General features: G+C 49.9%; 1 protein-coding gene across 1 annotated transcript; it reads left to right on the top strand.

Annotated features, from left to right (window-relative positions):
* Positions 1 to 2,813: 2,813 nt before the first annotated feature.
* On the top strand, positions 2,814 to 12,686 carry sapcd2 (suppressor APC domain containing 2). Its single transcript, XM_084694235.1, has 6 exons — positions 2,814 to 3,895; positions 6,382 to 6,512; positions 10,510 to 10,656; positions 11,081 to 11,182; positions 11,497 to 11,619; positions 11,739 to 12,686. Exons 1-6 carry the CDS (start codon positions 3,100 to 3,102, stop codon positions 11,865 to 11,867), a joined length of 1,428 nt encoding a protein of 475 aa, XP_084550361.1. The 5' UTR covers positions 2,814 to 3,099; the 3' UTR covers positions 11,868 to 12,686.
* Positions 12,687 to 13,194: the final 508 nt, after the last annotated feature.

Here is a 13,194-nt window from a genome sequence, read left to right as displayed (position 1 = left end):
TCCCTGCATGTCCTGTAACATGTCACTTACAAACTGTCCATAAAACAAACCATGAAAATGCCAAAAAACTGGAATGTTGCCACCCCTGACCCTAAGAACCCCTGCTGGAACTTTCTGTGATTCCACGGCGACCCACAGATGACTTCCTGCCTCTCTTCATCTGGTGTCCCCATCTGCCGCCTCTCCCAGCGGGGACTGGTCTGCGTACGGAACAATAATCTGTCAAGTGAATCATGTCTGCGGGATGATACTGGATTTACGTCCAGGGTATAAACTTGACGGTGCCAGTTTTGGCAGATTAAACAATGGAGTTCAGCGTCCGAGGATTAGCAGAGGGCACATGTTCTGTCAGGGTGGTGGTGGGGAGGGCAGGGGGGCTGAGCTGGTCTCCTGGCAGCGATGCTTGTTTACCTGGCTGATCCTGGACCGCTCAGAGGGAGATATACGTGTCTAAATCCTCTGTCCCAAACCACCTGCTCACCTCCTCCTCAGAGTTCATGATCCTTTCACTGCCAGCCCAAACCCTGGGGATCACATGACCCTGGGGATCACATGACCCTGGGGACCCACATGACCCTGGGGATCACATGACCCTGGGGACCCACATGACCTTGGGGATCACATGACCCTGGGAACCCACATGACCCTGGGGACCCACATGACCCTGGGGATCACATGACCCTGGGGATCACATGACCCTGGGGACCCACATGACCCTGGGGATCACATGACCCTGGGAACCCACATGACCCTGGGGATCACATGACCCTGGGGACCCACATGACCCTGGGGACCCACATGACCCTGGGGATCACATGACCCTGGGAACCCACATGACCCTGGGGACCCACATGACCCTGACCCTTTAGTTAGCAGATCCAAAGCAACAAACAGGGATTTGAACCTGCAACCTTTTCATCTACAGTCAAAGCCCTAACCTAACCACTGGGCTTACACTTGGACACTAAATTTTCAAACCAAACTCAATAATTTTTCTAGCTCTAAATCCTCTCTCCCACCCTCCCCCCCGCTCGCTTACCCCCACCCCCCCACCCTTCTCTCTTAATCTTAGTTCTGCACCTTCTCTCTCTCTCTCTCTCTCTCTCTGTCTCTCTCTCCCTCTCTCTATCCCTCACACACACACACTCTCTATGTCTCTCCCCCTCTTTCTGTCTCACTGTCATACACACTTCCTCTCTCCCTCACACACACACTATCTCTCTCTCTCACCCACTGAAGAGCCGTTCATATTACTGAGAGAGCGTTGAAGATCTGAGTGCTTGAGGGTCTTCTCCTCAGTAGACTGCATGACCCAGCTATCCAATCGTTTGTCACATGCAGTAATATCACTGAAGGGAGAGAACGAGTAGGAGACAGGCAGGGAAGAGATTGTGGAGTGTGTATGTGTGTGTGTGTGTGTGTGAGGGTGTGTGTGTATTGCCAGGGGCTGGGTTGTGGGAGCAATGAGCAGCGTATGGTAAATAAACCAGCCAGAGGACCAGTCCCTCAGCACGGCCTGGCTCAGCCTCGCTGTGGATCTGTGCTGCTGTGTGTGTGTGTGTGTGTGTGTGTGTGTGTGTGTGTGTGTGTGTGTGTGTGTGTGTGTGCGTGACAGGGATAGACAGCGGAGAGGAAAGAGGGAGGGAGGCAGATCAGGGATTGAGGACTCAATTGTCCGTCAAGCCAACGATTAGTGAGACCTGCCCACACTGAACCATGCTCTCACTTCCCCTCTATCTCTCACTCTCTCTTTCTCTCTCTCCATCTATCTCTCTCTCTTTCTCTCCCTCTATCTCTCACTCTCTCTTTCTCTCTCTCCATCTATCTCTCTCTCTTTCTCTCCCTCTATCTCTCACTCTCTCTTTCTCTCTCTCCATCTATCTCTCTCTCTCTTTCTCTCCCTCTATCTTTCACTCTGAAAGACCGGAAAGGCCTGTGTGTGTTTAATGCAGCTGGCTTCTTAACAGTGACGATCAATAGCAGCTAGTCCTCGGGCTGTGTTTGAACGCTGTTTTCACTAATGACTGGTGCTGTGTGTTAATTGTGGATGGCACTTGTTATGCAAGGTTGATACAAGGGCACAGGGTTCATAAACGCGTTTGTAGCGTTTCATGTGGCGCTTGATGACAGGGCGTTAGGTAACGGCGGTTTGACTGAGAAACCCCTGAAGTGACGTTAACGTTAGCCAGATAAATCCACCCACATAGACTCAGTGACAGGATTTTAGGATAAATATTCTACCACCGATATAAAATCAGATAAGATGTGCAGCTGCTCCAATGCTTTTTAAAACTAGAGATGAAGACAGAATGACAAAATGTCAAAATGTTATTTTATGATCGTCGTTTTGGGTAAAAGCGTTTGCTAAATGAATATGTGAACGTGCAGACTCGGCTCCAGAACGAATTAAATAGGTGGATTCTTTTTTCACAAGGGGGGCAGGCATTTACAAAGCATATGCGAGTCAAAATAAGAGCAGACCTGCATATTCTGCAGAAAATTATAGCCATCTTGTTATATAATTTATAACCAATGCCAGAATTTCTTATTGATACTACAAAATTATTTTTTGAAGGGGCACAGCATTCCATTTAGCCGACCCTGTGAACGTGTGATGAGTGTTTGAGCTACAAGTGAACCCGCAGTTATCCCAAACATTCTTATAATTTTTCCTGAAGGCGGGGAAGGATCCTGGGGGGGGGAATAACGTCCGCTGCTTCATGAATAACAAAAGCGCAAAACTCAAACTTCAGCCTCTCGCCAAGTCCTACCAATGAGCGCGCCCCACTTCCCACCGTGACCAATGGCAGCGTCGCTGAACATGGCTGCGCAGGCGTGTGAAGGGTGCTCCTGTTGAACGTCTCCAGGTTATTGTGCCGCTGGACGGGAGAGAGCAAGAGTTTCGGGGAGGGAAACCTGACAACGGAAGGAAAATACTTTATACAATATGTTTGTCACACTAAAGTAAATCATATACTTATATTATCAGTAATTCAGAGTTGTTGTTTATGGGATTTATCAAGGACACGGTCTATCTTGAACTGGTTTGTGGTGCCGTAGTCTACTTGTTAACTTTCACGGAAAGCGACTAATAACTTCATGGCTTTGACAGTGACGGACCAAAGCAGTAAATCAAACGGACCATCGACAATTCACAGTAGGATTTGCGCACGGAGAGAAGTCCAACACGGCAAAAGGAACACCGGTACGATGCAACCTAAGGACACGGAATACTCCACGGACGGTTTACCCAAAGCGTTTCTACACAGTTTGCGGACACTGTTTGACATACTGGACGACGGGAAAAGAGGCTACGTGCACATCTCAGAGATTGAGAGCCGATGGCAGGGAGCGGACACGCGGGACTTGCCCGGCGGGGTTCTGGAGTGCCTAAGGCGGGTTACACCACCTCACGGGTGCCTGACGTTTGAGCGCTTCGTGGCGGGGCTCAGGTACTCGATGCTCAACCCGGACAACCGCCTCGTGAAGGCCCAGGCTGCTGTGTTCCCGCAACAGGCGCATCCACATCCTAAACAGCATCTGTTACCGCCGCAGAAACCAGCGCCTCTCTCATCGTGCAGCGTAGCGACACGGACCGAAAACAAAGTTCGTCCACTTGGTCCAAGCAACGGGATCAATATACCGCACCGCGCAACGTCTCTTCAGAGCCGGTCTAGACACGAGGACGGCGGTACCGGATACCCCACAGTTGGTCCCACGCGGTACAACAATGTGGGTTTTGAGAGAACCGGCAGAAGTTTAGAACGGACTCCCATCGTGCCTGAAAGCGGGATATACCGAACGGAGTCGGTTCGTGTTGGGAAGCAGGCGCAGCAGTGCTGTGTCCGCTCCATAGAGTCCCTCGCGCTCGAGGCTCCACAGCTCCAAAAGCCATGTAAGTTGATCTTCACTCGTGAGCGCGTCCGCCGTCTAATCAGATCTATCAAAACAGGGCCTGTATTCATGTGAGGGAATTTTATTTCACATTTGGAACGCGGGTCACTAATACGACCAAATGTATGTGACAGTCATCGATATTCAGGACTAACCTACTAACCCGCGGACGAGTGGGTGTGAGAACGGGGTAGACTTCTTTCTGTGTTTTTTTCAGCTCGTTATCAGGCGGTAGTTAAAACAAGAGTGTTCTGTTGCGACTGTGGAGCTCACATCTCCGGTAATCAGATGAGCTGGGTTACAGGCGGGTCAGCACGAGCACACGCACAGTCACACACATATATACACACACCACACGCAGACACATGCAGTCAAAACACATCGAGAACACTGCACACACACAGATACACACACAGACTCACACATTCAAACACGTTAGAATCAGAATGGGATTTATGTGCAATGAAAGTTTGCACAGACACGGAATTTGCTTTGCCAGGAAAGTGCATACAGTTAAAACATATAGGAATCTTACATTTAAATATGTGGACTATCTAGACTAAGGGTACAAACTAGCAATACTAAATGGAGTTTACAATATAAGTTACCATAATTTACAATATGAAAATACAAATATTACAAAATAAATACAAATCTACAAGATACAGTTTTGTAAAGCAGTGCAAAATGAAATCTGTTAAGCAGGAAGTCATGGGGACCCTTGGCCTTGTTTAAGAGGCCAACACTGTGTGTGTGTGTGTGTGTGTGTGTGTGTGTGTGTCTGTCTGTCTGTCTGTGTGTCTGTGTGTGGACATGTGTGTGTGTCTGTGTGTGGACATGTGTGTGTGTGTCTGTGTGTGTGTGTGTTTTTTTGTGGACATGTGTGTGTGTGTGTGTGTGTTCCTAGCGCACTCCCTCTCTGCCCAGGTGAGAAGCCCTCCCCCCCATGACTCACCAGAGACAGTACTAATGGTGAGGCTAACAGTGACCAGCCAGTCATGACATCAGAGCCCTGATAGGCCAGTCATGACATCAGAGCCCTGATAGGCCAGTCATGACATCAGAGCCCTGATAGGCCAGTCATGACATCAGAGCCCTGATAGGCCAGTCATGACATCAGAGCCCTGATAGGCCAGTCATGACATCAGAGCCTTGATAGGCCAGTCATGACATCAGAGCCCTGATAGGCCTTGCTGCTAAATTAGTCAGCTCCAACCAAGGGTGTCATTGAATAATTGACCTCTTTCCAAACAGTGGGTTTGTGTGGGCCTGTTGGTGTATGTGTGGTTGTGCCTGCGAGCGTGTGTGTGTGTGTGTGTGTGCACATGACAGTACGAGAGCAGTGACAGTGGGTCCAGAAGCGTGGCGGTGGCAGCATGCTCCTCTGAGGTAGAGAGGCAGGTGGGGGGGGATGTCTGTTGTTCTAATAGTCCTGCTCCTGAAGGGGGGGGGGGGGTGGTGTTTACTGTGGGACAGAGCAGGAGTGTGTGTGACAGGGGATGAGTGTGTGTGTGTGTGTGTGGGGGGGGGACCTGTCACAGCGTGCAGATCTAACTGCTGCCGCGAGGAGACAGGAACATGCCTCAGGGTTAGGCTTCTGTCTGTGGCGGAAGACAGGTATGCATACACACACTAAGACACACACATACACAAACACACACAATCTCTTTCTGTTTCTTAGATACCTTTCTGTACCCTTTCCCCCCCTGCCCTGTCATTGTGTCATGTCTTCACGGTGAGCTCACCTAGACAATGACATTCTCCTTCTGCCGTTAGTGCTGAAGGCACCATGACATCACCTGCAGACAGGAGGACTTTAAACCTCCAGTAGAACAGCCTGGCATGGAGCCAAGGAACTAGACCACAGCTCCATATCATCTAGGCTGTTTCTGTTTGAGGTCAGCTTAGAGACTAGCTCCCCCCTGTGGTGAGTGTTGTTACTGCTACTGGGTGTCACTATGGGGAAGGAGAGGGCTTCTGACTTGGTTTTATTTAACTTTTTGGTGAAAATTGCTTTTCAACGGGGAGAAGGGAAGAGGAGAACAGAGAAGCCTAAAGCAGAGTAAAGCAGAGTACAGTAGTACTCATCAATGATGCAACAGTTTGTCACCCTTTTTTTCAAAAATATGTTTGAATAAAAAACATTTAAAAAAATATATATATACAGTGAAAGGAGAGCAGAGCAGAGGAGAGGAGGGGTGAACAGACCCTAACCTCACCCTAACCTCATCCTAACCTCATCCTAACCTCACCCTAACCTCACCCTAACCTCATCCTAACCTCACTCTAACCTCACCCTAACCTCACCCTAACCTCATGCTAACCTCACCCTAACCTCACCCTAACCTCATCCTAACCTCATCCTAACCTCACCCTAACCTCGCCCTAACCTGAACTACACCTCCAGCAAGGTGCACGCAGGAGAGGCCGGAAGTCAGGAAGGAATCTGTGCTCTGATCACTGCATCCTCTTCTCTCATTGGTTTAGGTGTAGCGGAGGCGGGGCTGCCGAGATCTCAGAGCGAATCAGCAACAGGATTCACCGGCTCCAGACGACATGGGCGGAGCCGGGACGAGCCGAGACGTCACACCATCTCCAACGGAGTCGACTATGGACTGGTACACACACACACACATACACCTACAAATATATACACACACACACTCACTCACTCACACACACACACATATAACTTTGTGATGTTTGTGTAAAGGTCCACTTTGACACCATCTTTAGTGGAGGAATTGTACATGCAAGCGTGTAAAGGAGGGTTTTCAGTCATAGATAAGAACAACTTCAAACTAGGAAGGTCTCTAGCTCTCTCTCTCTCTCTCTCTCTCTCTCTCTCTCTCTCTCTCTCTCAATTCAATTCAGCTTTATTAGCATGACAGTCATTACGACCGTATTGCCAAAGCAAGATGCACAACAACAGACAACCATACATTAACAACACAATTCAAAAACAACATAAGGAACTACAGTTAGTATTGTCCGGAACATGTGGTGACAAGTGTCAAGAACAGAAAACAACAAATCAAGACAAAAACAACCTAAGTAAATAGCTACATTGATATGGACAACCCATATTACAAATATAATTTCAAGGCTGGTCACACTGTATTCAGGTATTCCCTGATTTCATGGCACTCTTTTAGAAATCGTCCAGATAGGGGGGCTGTGTGTCCCTCCCCTAAGAGTACTTTTAGCTTTTCATCATCAGACAGTGTGGTGAACGATGGTACAAGGGATTCAAATTTAACAAAGAAATGCTGTCTGGTATTTTTGTACCGTTGGCAGTGTAGTAGAAAGTGCATCTCTGTCTCTACCTCACCTGTCGTACAGTGGCTACACACTCTGGACTCTTCCGGTAACCAGGTTTTCTTATGTCTGCCTTTCTCAATGGCCAGACTGTGGTCACTGATCCTGTATTTGGTCAAGATCTGTCTCTCTTTTACATTTTTTACAGTATAAAGATATTTAGCCAATTCATAGTTTCTGTTTAGGGCCCGATAGCAACTTAGTTTGTTTTGTGTTTTGGTTTGGTTGTTCCAATGTTCCAGATAGGCCTTTTTGGTTTGTTGAACAATTTGGTTTACTCTAATTTTTGATTGTGGAGCAGTGCTGATCTGAGATGGGGCAATGTTAGGTGTTGGTTGGTTAGTTAGTCTCATGACCAGCTGACTGAAAGGACTCTTTTGGGGGTTCAGTTCTTGGGTTTGCTCTCTCTCTCGCTCTCTCTCTCTCTCTCTCGCTCTCTCTCTCTCTCTAGCTCTCTCTCTAGCTGTCTCTCTCTCTCTCTCTCTCTCTCTCTCTCTCTCTCTCTCTCTCTCTAGCTCTCTCTCTAGCTGTCTCTCTAGCTCTCTCTCTCTCTCTCTCTCTCTCTCTCTCTCTCTCTCTCTCTCTCTCTCTCTCTCTAGCTCTCTCTCTCTAGCTCTCTCTCTCTCTCTCTCTCTCTCTCTCTCTCTCTCTCTCTCTCTCTCTCTCTCTCTCTCTAGCTCTCTCTCTCTCTCTCTCTCTCTCTAGCTCTCTCTCTCTCTCTCTCTCTCTAGCTCTCTCTCTCTCTCTCTCTCTCTCTCTCTCTAGCTCTCTCTCTAGCTCTCTCTCTAGCTCTCTCTCTCGCTCTCTCTCTAGCTCTCTCTCTATTATCTCTCTTTCTATTCACTCTCCCTCTTTTTCAACTGGCCAGCATCCAACATTCTCTACTCCCCATTCAAGCCCCCTCCCTCCCTCCCTCCCTCCTCTCCTCCGCCCCCTGTCTCTCTGTGTGCTTCCCTGGTCCAACCCCCTCTAACTCTCTCTCTCTCCCCCAGCCTCACATTTCTCATTTTCCTGTGAGGCTGCTCACTTACTCCCCCCATTTCTCTCCAGCTGCCTCTCTCTCTCTCTAGCTCTCTCTCTCTCTCTCTAGCTCTCTCTCTCTCTCTAGCTCTCTCTCTCTCTCTAGCTCTCTCTCTCTCTCTCCAGTTTTCTCTCTCTCTAGCTCTCTCTCCCTCTCCTTCCCACTATTTTGTCTCCCTCCTTCTCTCCGTCTGAACCAGTAGAGGGACCAGCCTCCCTCCCCCTCCCTCCCCCTTCCCCCCTCCCCCGGGCCTCTTGTCCTCATGGTTTTGAGCCGGGTCGGGCCCAGGGGTGTGGGCCTGGAAGCAGGGGGCTCGCCTGGCCGGCCCGGCCCAGCCTGGACTGCAGTCTGGGCAGCCTACACCACTGTATTTGTCCCTCTCAGCAGCAGTCTGTACAGCAGCAAGGCACTCCAGTTTTTCCTCTGGGTGAGTTGGGACAAAAGATTCTTCTGGACTGTTGTCAGATGGGCGATAGTTGAGACAGAGTCCTGGATTGGTCCGTGAGGGTTAACATTGTGTTTACCTTCTGCTTGATGGGTCTGGTTGGCTCACTGTTTAACTGTGGGGACAGGGGAAGAGACCAGAGACTTTACGATGCAAGCTGGAATATTTGGACGTTTTTTTGTTGTCATATGTGCTGATTGTGTGTCTCTGTGCCAGTTAGATGTCATATCTGTAGCTGGGGTGCTGGAGTGTGCTAGTTATCAGTGGATGTGTCCTGGGGCTTTGGAAAGGCATGTGTTTGTGGGATTGATGAACTGATAAACAGGCTGCTTGTGTGTTTGTGTTATTGATTAACTGAGAGGGCTGCTTGTGTTATTGATGAACTGATAAACAGGCTGCTTGTGTCCCATCATAGTTTGTGTTGTTCTCGGGTGCTTGGCCAGAGGGGGGGGGTTGGAGGCCTTCACACCCAGCTATGAGGCCACCCCCCCCTCCCCCTTGTTAGATTCATCACTGTTTTATGATTTAGTTTCCCTGTTCTGTGCCCCCATCACTGTTTTTGTAAAAGTGGATCTTCCTGTGGGACCACTTCCACTCTAACAGCCAGTCTGACTATGGGTCAGGCATTATCCCAGTCTCCTCTCTCTCTCTCTCTCTCTCTCTCTCTCTCTCTCTCTCTCTCTCTCTCTCTCTCTCTCTCTCTCTCTCTCTCTCTCTCTCTCTCTCTCTCTCTCTCTCTCTCTCTCTCTCTCTCTCTCTCTCTCTCTCTCTCTCTCTCTCTCTCTCTCTCTCTCTCTCTCTCTCTCTCTCTCTCTCTCTCTCTCTCTCTCTCTCTCTCTCTCTCTCTCTTCTCTCTCTCTCTCTTTCTCTCTCTCTCTCTCTCTCTCTCTCTCTCTCTGTGTTCTCTCTCATTCTCTCTCTGTGTTCTCTCTCACCCTCCCTCTCTCCCTCGCAATGTGTGTTCTCTCCTGTTCTCTTTCACTCCCTCTTGTTCCCTCTGACCCATTGTGGAGCTTGTGAAGGGGGGGTTAGAATGCACTGGGGAGAGAGGGAGGGAGGGAGGGAGGGAGGGAGGTGGGAGGGGTCAGCTCCAGCCCTCCCCAGCTCACACACACCATCAGCACAGACACCAGTTTAGCTGATTCTCTGCTACGCTGTAGAAGCAGGCACAGGCCCCAGATGGAGAGGGAGAGGAGAGGAGAGGAGAGGAGAGGAGAGGAGAGGAGAGGAGAGGAGAGGGGAGGGGAGGGGAGGGGAGGAGAGGAGAGGAGGAGAGGGAGTTTGCTGTACCAGACCAGGTGGCTGGAGGCCAGGAACGCTGCCTGTTGTCGATGGCGTTGCCGTAGCGGAGCGCCGTGGGGACAGCCTGGTTGCCGTGGGGACAGCCTGGTCAGCAGAACAATCGCAGGGCAGCAGAGGCCTGCGGTTTACCCTGCTCCTCCCTGAGGTCACCATGACAACAGGCCTGAACACTCCTCCAAACAGGGAGGGAGGGAGGGAGGGAGGGAGGGAGGGAGGGAGGGAGGGAGGGAGGGAGGGAGGGAGGGAGGGAGGGAGGGAGGGAGGGGCCATTGTCTCTGGGGACAAAAGGGGACTGCCACAGATGCAGTGTGAAAAGATGTGTTGTACATCGCTGAGGATCAAACAATACAGACATGAAACAGACAACATGGATGTAGGAGATGTGTGCTTGTGTCAGACAGACAGACTGCACAGAGACACTGTGACTGTGGACAGAGAGACAGAGAGAGAGAAACTGTGTGTGTGTGTGTGTGTAGCTGAGCCTGTGTGTGTGTGTGTGTGTACCCTAACCGTCCTGCTTGTGGTGCAGCTGAAGAGGATGAAGGAGCAGGAGCAGGAGAAGGACTCCCTGCTGGCAGGCCTGGAGGTGCTGGAGCACGCCAGGGAGTGGTACCAGAGCCAGATCCAGCACCTGGCGGAGAGGCAGAGGCTGGTGGGCCAGGGCAGCGCCTGCACGGTGAGACCACCAGCAACACCCAGGGAACCTTCTACAACACCCAGGGAACCTTCTACAACACCCAGGGAACCTTCTACAACTGCAGGGTTCTAGAACTGCAGGGTTCTAGAACTGCAGGGTTCTAGAACTGCAGGGTTTTAGAACTGCAGGGTTCTAGAACTGCAGGGTTCTAGAACTGCAGGGTTCTACAACTGCAGGGTTCTAGAACTGCAGGGTTCTAGAACTGCAGGGTTCTACAACTGCAGGGTTCTAGAACTGCAGGGTTCTAGAAATGCAGGGTTCTACAACTGCAGGGTTCTAGAACTGCAGGGTTCTAGAACTGCAGGGTTCTAGAACTGCAGGGTGATCAGTCATTTAACTGCAGCAGCAGGGCTCAGTACAATGTTGTTCTGGATTCATTTTCTATTCCTCTTTTTCTTATCAGGATTTGTTCACAGAATCCAATCAAAGCCGCATGAATGTTCTGATTCCTAAGCTTCAGGAAGTCAACCGCTGCCTTAATGACCTCATTTCCTGTTCTGGAATGGTGAGTGTTGATGACCCGTAGTTGTGAACTGGTGAAAACAAAACTGAGGTACAACCCAAGACTGTCTGTCCTGGTTTCCCCACAAACATCTTTTAGTCAGCCTACATCACCAAGGAATAGTGAAGGTCCATTTGAATTCCATCAACTCACTATTAACTTTGGCTGTTGAGTGAATGCTTCAGTGTGACTGCTGAGCACAGTGGTGCTGGAGACACTGCAGTGGTTTACCTCCAGGCACAGCATAAACAAAAACTGTTGTGTTATAATAATGTAGATACTGATTCTGTAATCTCTCCCTTCCCTTCCCCCCACAGTCGTTCCCCCCCCCCTCCTGCTGCTCCCAGACTGCAGGTCTCTCCAGCAGTGCTCAGCCAACAGCCCCCACCCCCCCTCAAGCCATCCAGAGACTGAAGGACCAGAACCGCCTTCTCACCCAGGTACCCAGACCCCCTCACCCAGACCCCCCTCCTCCCTCACCCAGACCCCCCTCACTTCCAGTCTCCTGGTGATATCCTGACTGCTCTCTGACCCCCTGACCTCCTCCTGTCCTGTGCAGGAGGTGACTGATAAGAGTGAGAGGATCACCCAGCTGGAGCAGGAGAAGTCCGCTCTGATCAAGCAGCTGTTTGAGGCCCGCGCCCGCACCACCCAGGACAGCAGCACCATGGACTCCACCTTCATCTGACCCCATGACCCGGAAGTCACCACACTACCGCCAGGAAGTGACCACTCCAAAATCAGAAACTGACAATTCAACCAGGAACTGAGATCACTCACACAGGAAGTGATCATTCACACAGGAACTGAGATCACTCACACAGGAACTGAGATCACTCACACAGGAAGTGATCATTCACACAGGAAGTGATCACTCACACAGGAACTGAGATCACTCACACAGGAACTGAGATCACTCACACAGGATTCTGGAGTTCCAATGCTCATGCCACTCCACAGACCCTCCCCCCCACTACATCTTAACACCTGAACACTCCTTCTATAGACTCCTCCCCTTCCTGAAGACTCCTTTCAGGAAAAGGTCTAGGCTCCTCCCCTTCCTGAACATTTATTCTAGGCAAGGGTCTAGGTTGACCATATGCCTCCTGGCCTCCCAATGGTCCAGCTGGGTATCAGCTCTTACGGGGGGAGGGGCCTCTCCTGGAACCATGTGACCAGATCCCTCCCTGGGATCTGATTGGATCCATGGAACTCGTCGCTCCTAGAAACGTTGTTTAAGCTCACTGCCCAGTATAAGCTATCTGATGACAGACTTCCTGTACAACCACCAGAGTCACTCCAGTTCCCCCTGGGTCAGTGTGACCCCGGCGTGACCCCAGTGTGACCCCTCATCTCTGACACAGTTGAGGGGGGGATATCTCATTGGAGCGATATGTCACTTTTTCAAATGTTTATAAACAGACACATTTGATTTGCTGTGACTTCCACCTGCAACTTTTCATTTTATATAAATATATATATATATATATATACCTTCATCTTCTAAGTACTTTGGAGCCACTCTTGCTCAACTATACTCTACACAAGTATTCTGGTATGTGTAAAGTTTGTATATGCTAGACGTTGTTTAAAGAGGATGTCTTGAGATGACGTTGGATGTGTTTATGAACCCTAGGAACCCTGGGGTAAGAGAGATTAGGTGTCAATTTAGATTAGGGTTTCCTTTGAAACTACCCTGTGAAGATGTGTTTAAGGTTGAGGTCCTGAAAGGGCTCGCTGATTGATCCTAAACACAGTAAACAAGTAGAAGCAACTGCACGTTGCCCGGTCTGTGTGAAATACACAAGCCCTGGAAGACTAGAGATAGACAGACAGTCTGCCATTTCTAGTCAATAGAAGAAAAAAAAAGCACGTACATCTAATGGAAGTGATTCGGTTTCACCTGTCGGAGACACGACAAACAGCCTGGAAGCCGTGGGGAGACGTGGGGAGAGTGCAGCAGAGAAGATGGCATGTTGAAGAGGAGAGGGGGGGCTCAGGGGAGAGGTGTTCTT

This window comes from Hypomesus nipponensis, chromosome 27 (assembly GCF_054491055.1).
Source record: "Hypomesus nipponensis isolate SF chromosome 27, ASM5449105v1, whole genome shotgun sequence".
NCBI classification, from domain to species: Eukaryota; Metazoa; Chordata; class Actinopteri; order Osmeriformes; family Osmeridae; genus Hypomesus; species Hypomesus nipponensis.
The sequence above is the reverse complement of the archived record's forward strand: the minus strand, read 5'-3'. Positions and strand labels throughout refer to the sequence as shown.